Here is a 15,355-nt window from a genome sequence, read left to right as displayed (position 1 = left end):
TTTTGGATTTTATTGGAAAGTGGCGATATGTGTATACACAAATTTTCCGACCGTCTGACGGCGTTATTGAAATACAACGATCAATATGCCAGAAGCCTGAATACATGTACAGTAAGGGGCGCAACTTGTAGCCTGATTATATTAGAAGAAGAAGATATTTCTGGTTCACAGGAGCAAATACCGTAGAACATTTATACATCTGACATTTCCGTAGATCTCATTGTAGTATGCTTCGCTAGCGCCTCCTAGTGGCATGAGTTGTAAGGCTCGGTTTAATTTCATACATTTTTAAGAGGTCGTCTTTTTCTTATATTTTGACAGGTAAATGATTATTTTAAATGTAATCATTGATGATAATATTAACCTTTCCTTATCTGTGGTGTGTATTTACTACACATTGCTTCTAATAAGTTTAATAACTCTATAAATATAATAAATTCTGGGTTCAGATTTTAGGTATTCATCTGTTATACATTTATGCACTGAATTAAAAAATAATATTTTAAATAGTTTTCAAATTCAATTATAAATCAAAGTGTTTTGTTAGAAATCCGGAACAAATACACCAATACAATCAACCATGTGACACTGTTACGCGAAGAGTGTGCGAGGAAATGACACGCTATTGATGTCCCGCTTTAGTTCGCTATGCGGGAACATGAGAAATCCACACGTCATACACAGTTGTATTTAGACCATCGATACCTACGACCGCATAGCTGTGTGTGTGAGTCCAGCCCCCATCCAGCACCTGCAGCCAGTCGGTCGCGGGCTGTCATTAGATAAGGACTCCTCGCACGTTTGTTTAGCATCTGCCGATGGTTTTTTCTTGTTTTCAGCAATTAAATTACAATTATTATCACTTTTGATATAAAATATAATTAACATAAGCGATTAACTATGAATATTCATATTTGTCCGATATTAAATGGCTTATTTTGAGATGTGTATCAACTACGCAGCACCGGAACGCATGGATTTTTTAGCACAGTAAAGGAAAGGTTAACTACTGTCCAATGAAAAATGAGAAACAGAAAAAGATTTGATCGCAACTAGGAATTGATTAAGAATGTGATTATGTTACATTTTTAGGTTTTAATAAATGACATTTTTCAATAAATTATCCAAAGTACTATCTAGATTAATGCAATTAAATTCGGGTAGAATCTCGCAATCACGTATAAAGACAGCAGCCAAAAAATATGCATTAAGAAAAAAAAAATAATGTTGTTAGTTCTTAGTCGAAGTATGATACATTTAACCCATTGGCATACAAATTTTTATTTGTGACACCATCTGTGCATAACTGAGAATAATTCTTACTGTGCAGTATTGCACCCTACATCACCCCAAAAAAACCCTTTTTTGGTTTAATATAGATTATAATTTTATTGTAAACTACCCAAGTATGTTGGAAAAGTTTTAGTCGCCCCAATGGGGCGCGCAATATGCCGATGCCAATGGTTAAATATGACCGAAGGGGATAGGTTCGGATTAGCTCAGTGGTAGAGTAAAGCTCTGGCAAGGTAGAGGTCCTAGGTTCAATTCCTAGATGCGACCTAATTTTTTGTTGTTCCACATTTTTCGTTTGAGAGTTGTTAATACTATCTTCAATAATTTGATTTTTATCTCTTCTCTTCACTGTGTCAAAGAAAAAAAGCACTTTTCCCCAATTACAGTTCTTGTTTAGAGTTGAAAGGTGAAGGAGAAAAAGGATTTAAAAAATGGAGCTGTTTTAAATACATATATGATTTAGTAAATACTTAGAACTGGAATAAAGATACTTTCTCGTTATTTTGTTATACATTTCAATACGTAAAATAAAATAAAATATGTAATAAAAAACAAGACTTCAAAAAATGATCGTCAAAAGTCGAATGATTAGCTATTTGAGATGCAATAATGTGCAATAACAACGTTAGCTATTTAAGGTCATTTTAAGGTTATGGGCATAAATATACCACTCTCGTTATGGGGTAGTTAAAATGTTTAATGTTGTTGAAGCTACGGTAGGTACTTGCGCGTAGGTAGGACCAGAATTATTCTATCAACCATAAGGTCGCCATTGTGAAAAAAAGTCGAAGTAATTTTCGTGACATTTAGATAGTTTGACGTTTGCCTACACGTCTGGATTATTTATCCATAATAATGTAAACACGCAATGATGGCCTGCCAAATCTCCCCAAAAGACAAATTAAAACGCCAAGACAAATCTTGCTAAATTGGTAGGTAGTCTAATTCATCGGATTGCGAAATATTTCGTTAAAATAAACTCGCACGGATTTCTGCGACGCGTGAAAAATAATATCGATTGTTTTGACGTAATATTCGATGGTAACGTGCTGTGTTTTTTGTTTATTGTCCAAGGCTGCGGGATGGAGGACAGTTCCAGCATCAAATCGAATGAATCCTTGACGACCAGTGACGAGTATGAGTTTGTGAATACAATAGGCCCGAAAGTAAATAACACGATAATTAATCCGCTGCTTCAGAGTGGCACTAGCGCTTCAGAACTGGAACAGGCACTTACAGAGGTAAGCTTTACATCATATTTCCTACAATTATAAGTCGGGACGCACAGAAAGACATGGCATGATCAAGTAAAGAGACTGGTTGTGCCAAGAGTCGGATTAATAGCAGGGAGAATCGGCGTGATGGTTGGTGACTAAGTCAGTTACGTGCGAATACTGTCCTTGTTCTACCGGTATATCAATGGAATTTGCTCCGAGTAACTAGCGTCATTGGTTCCTTCGGCACCATAGTCGGAAAACACATCGAAAATTTGTACACGGTTGACATTTGTTATATGAGAACGGGTTTTTTCTTTGACTCATTCTTGAGTTCAACAGCTCGGCTGTAGCTGTCTCTTCTAGACCCATGTTCACTCCTTCCTCTCTTCAAAAGTACCCTCGACGTAGCATCTCCAAAGATGATACAGGCTGGCTGTATAGACAAATGAAGTGGAATTTTTAAAAACCAAATATATACATACTAGCTGACGTGTACTCGGTGTTGCTGGGGATTATCCTTAGGAGATAGATATGTACTATCAAAGACTTTTTTGTAGTCCTTTTTAATATATACAATTCCATAGTACATTATTTTGATGTATCTCATAAGGTTTAGCCAGCGTTATCAATGTAGTGCCCGAAAATATATTTTTATGACTTGATTACAAAACATCGACTTTTCTCTACTTTCTATATATATAATATGCATGTATCATATATGTAAACCTTCCGGAAGAAATGCTCTAAATGATAGTGAATACCCTATCAAAATCCGTTGCGTAGTTTAGAAGAACTAAGCGCACAAACAGACAGACGGTGATAGCGAATTTATTTTATACTATTTATAGATGGGTTTTCTTTCGACTCTAATACATATACATAGTTCTCCATCAAATGTCTCCAGTTTTCCGGCTATGCACTGGCATTTATCAAACCTTCCTTTTCCCATCACCTTCCTCCCCAATTTTAGGAAGCCATTGTCCCTCAAGAACACTGTTCAGGATCAAAATGCTGCTTGAAATGACCTTACCTTCCTCTCTCCCATTTCACGTGCCAAGCTCAGGGGGGAATATTCCAGTTATAAAGATAAGGAATTGTCCTTAATCTTAAAATTATTAATGACATCTGTTAACTCCGATTCTGGTTCTCTCGGATGACAGCAGAATTGTCCTTTACCAAAAATTAACGAATATTTCATTAACAGCGATTTCAATTGACAGCGAAAAAGTCGTTAATTTTAAAGTTAAGGGGATGCACTACGTCGAGCAATATTTTAAATTGAGCCGCTATCAATAACAACCCTTACGTAGATGGCGATAAGGTTTAAATTCCCGCTTAACACCATCGGCCTGTTTTGATTTATGCAAGAGAAAAACATGGCCAAAAAGTGCCTTTTATTTTATTTTGTGGATGTTCAGGCATAAATATTTAATTTTATTTCGATCATTTTATAAATAACTTAATTTGCCACATTATACAATAAAATCATAACTGAAAATGGGTTCGTAAGTAGGAGATTTTGAACTATAAAGCAGTTTTCATAGGCCTTTACATTATTTTTTTCTAGGCTTATAAAAAGACTTATCTAAAAAATACTCCATTATTTCAAAGGCCAAGATGTATTCTACTCGCAGTATTTAATTAAAGCATCTGAAACATTTATAGGCGACCAAATTTTCAAACCAAAAACACATGATTTTGCATTACTACGTATGGCGGCAATGTGGACATGTCTTTTCTACAGGTATTTTAATGAGGCCTGCTCTAAGGGGCTAGCAGCATCGATCTCCGGTACACGTGTGTGAAACTCTCTTCATACACAAGTGGAACTTTTTTGACATTTGAAAGTTGCCGTAATAGATTTAGTGCTGTAATCATGTGAAAAATAATTCTGTTTTCACCTACATTTCAAGTGTTAATTCAACACTTTCTGTTATGACACAATTTCAACACCCAATAGTTGAACTAGATTGATTAGCCTTGTAATAATTTTATCATTGAAGTATTTATCTATACAGCCAGACTGTACAAACAATGCCAATCAAGTAATAATGTTTGAAATTTGAGCAATATTTATTGATAATATGTCTTTTTGACTTTTGTAAGAATGGGGTATTTTTACAGACACTATGAATGCCGTTCAAATGTGTAATTTTAATATTTTCATTAATAACTAGCTGTACCCGTACGCGTTGCTGTTGCTAAGTCTGTCTGTGCAGATAGATAAACAACAGCGCATGTTGCTTTTACGTCCAACAAATGGCACTGTTTTACAAAATGCATGTTTTTACCTGTTACAGGTGACATCTATATATATAATATAGGTATATATATACGGTGACCGGATAAATCATCAAAATGATAATTTATCACATCTTTAAAAAGTTATATAAAGTCATGGAAAGTGATGAAACAAAAACTTTATTAACTGGGTTAGGGCGATGCCATACGTAGTAATGCAAAATCATGTGTTTTTGGTTTGAAAATTTGGTCGCCTAGAAATGTTTCAGATGCTTTAATTAAATACTGCGAGTAGAATACATCTTGGCCTTTGAAATAATGGAGTATTTTTTAGATAAGTCTTTTTATAAGCCCAGAAAAAAATAATGTAAAGGCCTATGAAAACTGCTTTAACGTTCAAAATCTCCTACTTAGGAACTTATTTTCAGTTATGATTTTATTGTATAATGTGGCAAATTAAGGTATTTATAAAATGATCGGAAAAAAATTTAATATTTATGCCTGAACATCCACAAATTAAAATAAAAGGCATTTTTTTGCCATGTTTTTTTTCTTGCATAAATCAAAACAGGCGGATGGTGTTAAGCGGGAATTTAAACCTTATCGCCATCTACGTAAGGGTTGTTATTGATAGCGGCTCAATTTAAAATATTACACGACGTAGTGCATCGCCAGTAGGTTAGGTTAAATTTTTTTTTTTTTCATCATGTTTAATGACTTTATATCACTTTTTAAAAGTGTGTTGAATGGTCACTGTGTTGAGTTAGCATGGAACCATATATATGCATAATAAGCAAAGTGAGTTTATTAAAAAATATTTTTATGTTTGCATTTAATTTAAATGTTTAAAAAATTATACATATTTTTAATTATAAAATTTCAAAGCGTATCTATAACATCACCTATAAAAAACAGTTTTTAGTTTTCAGATATGTTCAAAAATATTCCATTTAATACGATTGTATTGCAAAGCAGAAATACATACCAATTTTCCACTTTCTTACAGCGTCTTTAAGAAATATACTGTCACTATGCCAGAGGCCTGAGGGGTTAACACACTTCACACTGGCAAAAACAAGGATTCCTTAGAAAAAAATCGATTTTTTTTTGAACGGCTATATCTTTGAAAATAATATATATATTTGAATGATTTTTTTTACGTAGTATTCACTACACCCCAACTGTAAAAGTATTGTCTGAAATTGATGTCTGCTTTGTAATGCAACTCCATAAAATGCAGTTAAAGGGCCATTTAGTTCTGTTTTAAGGGGGTGACAGATTACGCTATAAGTTCAAAGCGTTTTATATAACTCTATATAGCTCGCCATAAAATCCCATACATACCTAAAAAGATGATGTGTTATAAGTGTGGTCGTAGTGACCTGCTAGCCAGGCTATATTTGAAAATTATGCGACCCACTCACTTTTCGAGAACAATTTACGGAGTGCCGTAATAACGCGGCTGTCTCCTGTCAAAGTGACAGATCCCATACAAAGAAATGATATTCCGCGGCAGTTCTCCAATCGATCTGATCCCCTCTTCCGAGTAAGATTATAGCGTAGTGTGTCACCCCAAAATATAATATGTATATGCCACACCAAAATTATGCGCGTTAATATGGTGTAACGTGTCAAAGGCTTTATATATAAAAAATGTACATTAGGGTGTCCCAGGACATAAGGAAGAATTTTTTTTTCATGAATTTAAATATGCATACCCTCTTATTTTATTCCATTTGATCCCAATAACTCATATAATAAATATTATTTTGATTAAACACCGGCAACCCGTGCCGACTTGATGCCAAACATATGGTACAGAGTTAATATGGAAGGATTTTCAACTTTCATTTTTGTCGGATAAATAAAATTTAAAAATGCACAAATGTTCAATTATGTAGTATTTTATATTTAAAAATGGTTTATTGATTAAATTTTTTCTTCATAGTTTGTTTTTTACAGTCAGGATAAATCTTCCGGTGTTCTTGAACGCATCGTAGCAAAAATTATTTTTGTTCCTCTTCGACCGTGAGATTAAGCCATGAAAATCTTGCATTAACTTAACAGTTCTTTCAGCTGTATCATTCACTACCCTCAGCGGCGATACCTTCTTTCTGACTTCTTGATACGAAGCAATATTTGACCACATCGTAGGGAATTCGTTAAGAAAACTGTCATATGTTTTCAGACGATCAAACAAATACTTGTTCTTGACTGAAATGAAGTCGTAAATATTTTTCTCTGAAACAAAAGTCACTAAATTACGATATGAACAAAAACCTCAAAACAAAACATAATTTAAACTACTTAATAAACTTACCATACAATTTACCATCAAGATCTTCCTTGGATGGGATGTAACGTTTGCCATGAGTTGATAAATTATTTTTTTTGATATTTCGAGCATTTTTATTTTAGTTGTTTGATCCACAGCGTAGTCAAACAGCGATAAAATAGATCCTTCATCGGTCAAATACAATAACTCCTTACTGAACAGAAATAAAGCTGCTATTGAGATGTTTTCATCAATTTTTTCTTAGGCCTTCATCGATTTCAAAAAGCACAAGTCCTGGTAAGGTGCTTTAACTGCTATAATACATTGTAACCATGGCTTGACATAGGATGTTACTATGAACAGGCAAACGTCTAAAAGTGCCGCATTATCCTTACCGGTAATTTTAAATTGCGCACAAATTAATGATATTTTCAAGGAATAAAGCGCCTTTGCCATCCATCGAGCACCTGGAGGCCGAATCTTAAATTTTCTCGCTGTATCTTCTCCTAAAACTATCACACAGAGCTCTAAAAACTCTCAATAGTAATCTCCAAGTATTTTTGTTGTCAGTGCAGTATGGTAAAAGTCAAGCAAATCATCGATTTTGGAAGCGGTTAGGTGCAATGTGAGATTTTCTCTGTAGCACTGAATTTTATCGGGATCAACATTTTTACAGTTATCTCGAAACTTTTTGAAGAGTGGTATATCAGGGCTTGTAGTCACTTGACTGATTTTTACTTCAAACACAGCTTTTAATACCAATTATGGCTATATTTGGTATATATTGACAGTTAAATTCACTTTCTGGATATTGTAGAACAAAACTTCAAGAACTTGTCCATTAGATGGCAGTTTAGAACCCGATATTTGGTGTTTTACGACTCCTATTAAAAATATACTCTTTTTTAGAAGTGCGTAAATCTAACAACATCTTCCCTGAACGAGTGATTTTCGTTTACTAACAAAATAGCAAGTTACTACAAGCTCATCAACACGTTTGCTCGCTGGCGTCTTAATGTACAAGTACTGACATCTTTCGATGCAAGTCGGCACGGGTTGCAGTTGTCCAAAGTAAACTAAATTTTTTTCATAAGTGTTTTGTCATTATTAAAACAAAATTAGAGGGTATGCGTTCAAAAATAAAAACTTTAATTTTTTTGGGACACCCTAATGTACATACATATTTTATTACATTACAAAATTGGTTTTCACTTTTGCATAAATCATAAAAATCAATAACTTCCGCATCTCCATTGCCATAAGTGTAAGGTTTATTATATGTTCTTCTGGTTTAATATAGAACTTCCTTTTGATAAACTATTCTTCCTCACAAAAGACAAGAAGATAAGAAAATGTCAAAACTATATTAAATAAAAATCTGTTTCTGAAAAAATAAGAAAATACACAGATTTAGGAAATGAGATTAAAAGAATTTGACAATCTCAGACTATAAAAATATTACCATTTGTTATTTCGGCTACTGGCATTATACCTAGCTCTCTAATTCAAAAGGCGTATTAGATCTGTCAAAGAATTTATATATAAAAATGCAAAAATCAGTCATTTTAAATACATGTAGGATTACAAAAGATTTTTTAAATGTTTATGTTGAGGGATCAGTAGGATTTATAGGCCCTGTTAGAAGTTCTACCGAGCCGAACCCTCTGATATGAAAATATCTGGAGTCGGTGAATTATTTTCCCATTTGATCTCTGGTGAGTTGACGTGTTGTTCTTGTATTGTTTTGTATTTGTTATGCTTATATAATGCACTTGCATAATGTGGATTGACTAGATGATCATTTGTGGAAGGGTTTAGTTTTTTCTGTGGGGAAGATTTAACCCGGACCTAAATTTTTTTTTATAGTTGGAACTCTTACAAAGAGGTTGGTAATCAATATTCATATTAAATTATCAGATTAAAATACTTTAAAACCATTTAATTAGGACCAGTGTAGAAGGTAGAAATTCCCTTTCCGCCTTAAGTGTGTTATTATTGTTGCAAAGGTTGAAGACAAGTTCGGTGTTAAAATTAAAGAATGTGATATTTTATAATAAATTTATTCTGTTTCCCCGATAAAACAGCTGTGAATAAATTTTAACAATATTTTATAACTCACAGAAGTAACTAATCACAATAGACACAGCAAGGATTATTTAAGTAATCGCAGCGCGGAAGGATTAAGTTGTTTTGATTAGCGCGTTGAAAATATGTAAGTGGTAGGCGGCCTGAGCACCTTTCCGCTGTCGCTTATATAAGGTGCGAATGCATCGAGAATCATTCAGCGGGTAGGTCTTCTTCTTCTTTCGTATGGTGGGGGGGGTCAGAGGGGGACATCTAGGTCTCCTAGCCAGTCTATGGCCTCAGGCGTCGCCATGTGAACCTCATCAATCTCGCCAGGGAATGAATGGAGCAGGCATTCATTGACCACATGTTCGGTGGTCTGCATCGAACCACATTCACACATCGCCGACTCTTTAAGGCCCCATCTGTGCATCATGTGGGCACAGCGGCTATGGGAGCACCTTAACCTATTGATGGCGGACCAGGTTTTGCGAGGCAGTGAGAACCCAGGCTGTCTCTCGGTGGGGTCCTGTATGAGATGGGCATTTCCCACGTTGGCCGTTTGCCACTCAAGTTTCCACCTATCTTCTGGGGTGAGAGGTAATCGGAAGAGCCTCTCTCCTAACGGGCAGGTAGATGGGCAGTACTTACGGTACTAGTAGGTTCCAATGCGATTCTTGTTGCGCCTAAGAACATTCTCGAACATTCTAGTTGCTATGGCTACAAATTTTGCCGCCCGTAACGCTGAAGATTCTAGTGGTCGTCCAATGGCTGTAGGAATACGCGGTAGTTTCAGGTACCGTCCGGCTTGACGTCTAGGCAACGACTGAAGTGTCCGGTAGTTTCTACTTAGTAGTACCTGACACTGTCCGACTCGAATAGTTGCGTACCACTACATTATTATTATAAAGTGTTTTACGGATAGTTCCTATGAGCAGAGGAGAGGGGATCGGATCAATTGGAGAACTGCCGCGGAATATCATTTCTTTATATGGGATCTGTCACTTTGAAAGATGACAGCCGTGTTATTACAGCACTCCGTAAATTGTTAAGGATAGTTCCTCCCATTTCGCCTCATTCTTTTAACAATAACCCGGTCATTGGATATGTGGCTATGTCTCATGGTTCCCATCACAACGGGACATTGGCACCATATGTGAATTGGAGTCTCTTCATCCTCTTCACATTTCCTGCATCTGTCATCTGTCCACTGCCAACAGCTGCGTGTGTCTCCTCAGATGGAAGTGTCCTGTTAGTAGTCCTACCAGTTCCCTCAACGAGTTTCTTTCCATATTGATTAGTTGTCTGGTCTGTCTAGAGTTTGGTCCGTTTGTGAGTAAATGAATGAGGAAGCAAGCTTGTTAATTGTATAAAATTTATTTGAATTCATAGTTTCGAATATTAGCTTAGTTCATCAGTCCACAATGGAGTGCTGGCACCTACCCTGATGTATGGAATTGAGGCATGGAACTGGCAAAGAAAAGATGAAAGTAGACTGAATGCTGTAGAAATGAGATTCATGAGGCGTATGTGTGGTAAAACCATGTGAGAAATGTGGAGATTCGCAAAGAGTGCAAGGCTGATGTATGCGTAGTGAGTAAGATCAAGAAAGGGACATGTAGAGCGAATGAGCGAAGAAAGGAGCTTAAGGAGAATATATGATGCAAATGTGAATGGTAGCAGAAGTCGGGGACGCCCGAGGAAGACATGGCACGATCAAATTTATTTATTTATTAATGGACATCGTCCAAATTATAAAATAATAACACGAATACAGTAAAATGAAAAATACAGGAGTAGACAAAGGTACATGAAAGCAAAGACATAAGGCAGATATAATATAAGAAAATAAAGTGACAAGTCGAATCAAGTCAAGACTACGCCGTGGGTCAGGACCACAGAACACTTATAATATTCCTTCACTTGTTTAGCGACTGGCAAAAATCATTCAGACTTATCCCAAAAAAGTAAAGGTTTTGACTTGAGTTGACCAGTCTACACATTCTGGACAATGGTGAATAATATCCATAATTTGTCGAATGATGGTTGAGGAAGAGCAGTTGAGCAGGGGATATTGAAGGGAATAAGTTGCAGTAGAGTAGGTGAATCAATAATACCATTTATAATTTTGAAGAAGCAAATGAGGTCATTTCTTTCCCGACGGACTTCCAAAGGAGAGAGGTTTAGAGTTAGTTCAATTTCATCATATGAGTATTTGCCTTTTTCTAATCCTAGCCTCCTAGCAATCCCTCTTAAGAACCGATGTTGAACAGATTCAATGCGTCGAATGTGGACAGCATAAAAAGGAGACCAAATAACACAAGCATATTCAAGATGGGGGCGAACCAAGGAGCAGTAAAGAGTTCTAAGAGTATTTACGTTTTTGAAGTCCGAAGTGATTCTAGTGATGAAACCAAGTAGTTTGAGGGATTTATTAACGATTGCAGTTATGTGATCCCGAAAAGAAAGCTTGCTATCAAGAGAGACACCAAGGTCTTTAATAGATGTAACAGTTGCTAAGCAAATATTATTAATGAATCAAATACTTGAGTAGGGCCATGTCGAGAGTCAGAATAATAGAAGACTATGTATGAATGTGAATGAGGCAAGAAGTGTGTGGTGTGACCGAGTTGTTTGGCGGTCTGTCCTCTCTGCCTACCCCAGCGGGGAAACAGCGTGATGGTTAGTTTGATCATAGTTCCTTGGGTCTAGCTTCACATTGCGGGTCTTTCAAAGCTTCTACGAAATAGGTACATTGTAATTTGAGACGAACTTGAACTTTTTACACCTTACAATTGTAAGAACTATTATGGCCTTGTGTTTTCAACTTTTTTAACTGTGCCAATGGCCTAGTATTTTTATTTATTTAGTTCCAATATAATAGTTTTTTATATAATGATCGATTATTAAGTAAAGAATATAAATAATAAGTTTATACTTACATACATACATCGTTTTAAAGTGTTCATACCTTTGTTATAAATAACACAGTTTAAAAATTTTTTTTTCCTAAATTATCTATGTTTTTAAACGATGCAACGCACAGTAATATAGTGTCTTGTCTTCTTTTTACCAAATCTTTGTTGCTAATGATGGAAATGACGTTGCAAGCTGATAATTGTTACATTGAACAAATATTATGACGTGTCGTTTTTTTATTATTTTTAACACTTATGGTGAGGCTGCAGGTAGTGGGGAGGGGAAGGAGATGGGGGAGAGGAAGGTTGGGTTATACGGATCTGGTTACCAAAAACGACTAAAGCCATTTCAAGCAACATTTCAATTCTGAATGGTCTTACACCGGGGCGATACTGGAAGTATCTTCCACTCCGTGTAAAACTAAATCTCACAGACAATTGCCGTTGCGGCAGCGACTTCAATTACAGATACCTATTCGAAGTAATTTTGTCAAAGTTACGACATGTTTCTGAGTAATTTGAAATTTCGCGGGCGATAACGGACAAAAATAAATTGAGTATTAACACATTTTTATGAATAACTTCTTTTTCTTTACATGAGGACTTTTTTTTGTAAAAATTTCAAATTACGCTTAATTTCAAATTATGTATATTGATATATTCAAATCTTCTGCTGTGGATGAAACTTGTTTACGAACACCATGTAAAATACCATTAGGTCCATGAAAATGGATACCATGTAAAATACCTTTAGGGCCATGAGAACAAACACCATGTAAAATATCTTTGGGGCCATGAGAATGGACACCATGTAAAATTACTTTAGGGTCATGAGAATGGAAACCATCGAAAATACCTTTAGGGCCATGAGAATGGACACCATCTAAAATACCTTTAGGGCCATGAGAATGGACACCATCTAAAATACCTTTAGGGCCATGAGAATGGACACCATCTAAAATACCTTTAGGGCCATGAGAATGGACACCATCTAAAATACCTTTAGGGCCATGAGAATGGAAACCATGTAAAATACCTTTAGGGCCATGAGAATGGACACCATCTAAAATACCTTTAGGGCCATGAGAATGGACACCATCTAAAATACCTTTAGGGCCATGAGAATGGTTATTTAGAAGGGACAGTTATATATTTCATATTATTGAATAAAGGGTAGAATCAAATAAACCTTATGTGTGTTTTGGGCGTGTCGGTGTGCCTGAAGAGAGAGCATAATTTTCTTCACGTCCAGTGAAAATGTTCTCCAAATATTGGAAGTATTTCTTCAACAGAAAAGCTGGTTCCTTGGGGCCGAAAAGTATTTTTGTTACTAGTGAAATCAATTTTTTATTTTTTCAGTATAGATTTACCTGTCTAGGAATTTTTCTTGTTCAGTGCAGGGAATGAAACATGTACCGAAGGCGAAACTGCTACCATGCGCTAAAACAACAGTATTTTCTCAATTTACTTCAGAATAAAAATTTAATATGTACATAGGCTTTTTTATTATCTAGCTCCTCTAGCGTTTCAGGTCATATATGACAGGGCGTCCATATTTTATAAAAGTATTTTTATCTTTTTTTCTACCATGCGGAAATAATATATTTTTTTGACGTTAGAAAGAGAAATAATAATTCTTTCCAGTTTGCCTCAAATATTTACACAGGAATCCATTAATAAAATCTTAAAAATAATCAAAATGAATAATTCATATTTCGCGCCGCTATCGTAACAATTGGTTAAATTTTAAAAGTTATTTTTTATATGAACGAGATAAAAGTGAAGATACAATATTCTTACAAATTCTCCAAACAAAACGACCGTGTTTTCGAAATATCGAGTTCTCTCAATTTTTCTATGATTAGAGTAAAAAGTAAAATTGTGGTTAGCATTTTTGACAACATTTTTAACGTTTGATATTAAAATTTTATTATTTAGAAATAGTAATGTTTAATTTAAATGCATACACCGGAAAGATAATTTTATATAGTTTCTAAAACAGTATTTTGTTTTACGGAAAATTAAAAAATAAGACGTATTTAGCGCATTTGAAATACACAGAAAACAAAACAAAAATATGAAAGTACTGAAGGGTTAGAGATTAGAGACATCTAGTTTCAAACCTCGAAAGCTTTTATTTTTAGTGTAATTTTATTCACATGTGTTGACACTATTTTTAATAAAGTCAATTAATTATAGTGATTTGTTTTTGGGGTATTATGCCATGTTGCGCTGCCTACTTGTTTCGGACAGCATAAATTAGTAAATTTTCGTGAAATTTTATCTTGTTAAGCGTTTGCAGCGTTTTATTGTAAAACATAATAAACTATAAAAAAGTATAATAACCTACCAGTGGATCTGCCATTTGGAATGTTTCACTTTTGCTAATGTCTTTAATAATAATAACAATAATAATTGGATGACTTGTATAGCGCCGTTTTTGTGCAAAATCACCTCAAAGGGGCTGTACAAACTTATAATACATTTCTACAGTGATCTATGTTATTACTTAACTATTTATGGAGAAAATATACAGTACAAAACTTACCTGGTAGGTCACTTGAGATTAACACTTAATTAACATTAACTAATTGTTTATTGGCGAAATTTAGATACAGGATTTAGGACTTAATTGGAAAATTGAATATAACTGGACTTTCTCTTAGGAATGGTATATTTAATTTAAGGGTACGACAGCATAAAAAGGTATGTTTTTAGTTTTTAGTTTAGACCTGAATTCTGTTGGATTCTTTCTCGGACGCCTCCGACTTGTTCCACCATTCACTACTGTATACCACAGTGTGACTGTTAAAAAACTACACTGTGTTGACTTTAAATCGACTCAGTATAGAGATTCCAGTGTAGAGATATTGCGTTAAGTATTCCTCGGGCGTCGCCGACTTATTCTATCATTCAAACCCCTCTCTAAACACTCCTGGCACTAATAAGAACAAACTTTGAAATTTTCAGCGATATCGGTCGTCCACTTTTCGAGTTTTGTAGTCACAAACATACGCAAGCTGAACGGTATCAAAAGAATGAAAATATCAACAAAAAAAAATTGAAGTGTAACAAATAAAATATTACCGTGAAAAATATTAAAAAAAAAACTGCCCTGGAAACCAGGAATTTTTTAATTTAATTTTATTTTTTAATATTAATCCTATATAGAAGAATCTTTGATCTTTTGGGATGCTTTGTGAAGGGTGTTTTTTAAAGGAAGGAAGAAGAGGAACTTATAATAATCAATTATGTACATCAAAACAACTGGTCTTATTCTTAATTAGACGAGTAGTGACATCTGTTGTCTCTAATACAGGGTTTTCCAATAAGAGGTGTTATTTTGA

At 34.9% G+C, this 15,355-nt stretch overlaps 1 protein-coding gene across 1 annotated transcript in view; it reads left to right on the top strand.

Annotated features, from left to right (window-relative positions):
- The first annotated feature begins 2,065 nt into the window (after positions 1-2,065).
- The window catches only part of GAPcenA (GTPase activating protein and centrosome-associated), a 106,840-nt gene continuing 93,550 nt past the window's right edge, over positions 2,066-15,355 (top strand). Inside the window, exons 1-2 of the mRNA XM_089643436.1 lie at positions 2,066-2,225; positions 2,368-2,534. Of these exons, the coding sequence (XP_089499562.1) occupies positions 2,376-2,534 (159 nt within the window). The 5' untranslated portion in view covers positions 2,066-2,225; positions 2,368-2,375. The remainder of the gene's footprint in view (positions 2,226-2,367; positions 2,535-15,355) is intronic.

Source organism: Hesperophylax consimilis, chromosome 19 (genome assembly GCF_061612785.1).
Source record: "Hesperophylax consimilis isolate HC1 chromosome 19, BYU_Hcon_1.0, whole genome shotgun sequence".
Classification (NCBI taxonomy): domain Eukaryota; kingdom Metazoa; phylum Arthropoda; class Insecta; order Trichoptera; family Limnephilidae; genus Hesperophylax; species Hesperophylax consimilis.
This window is presented reverse-complemented; position numbering and strand designations above follow the sequence as displayed.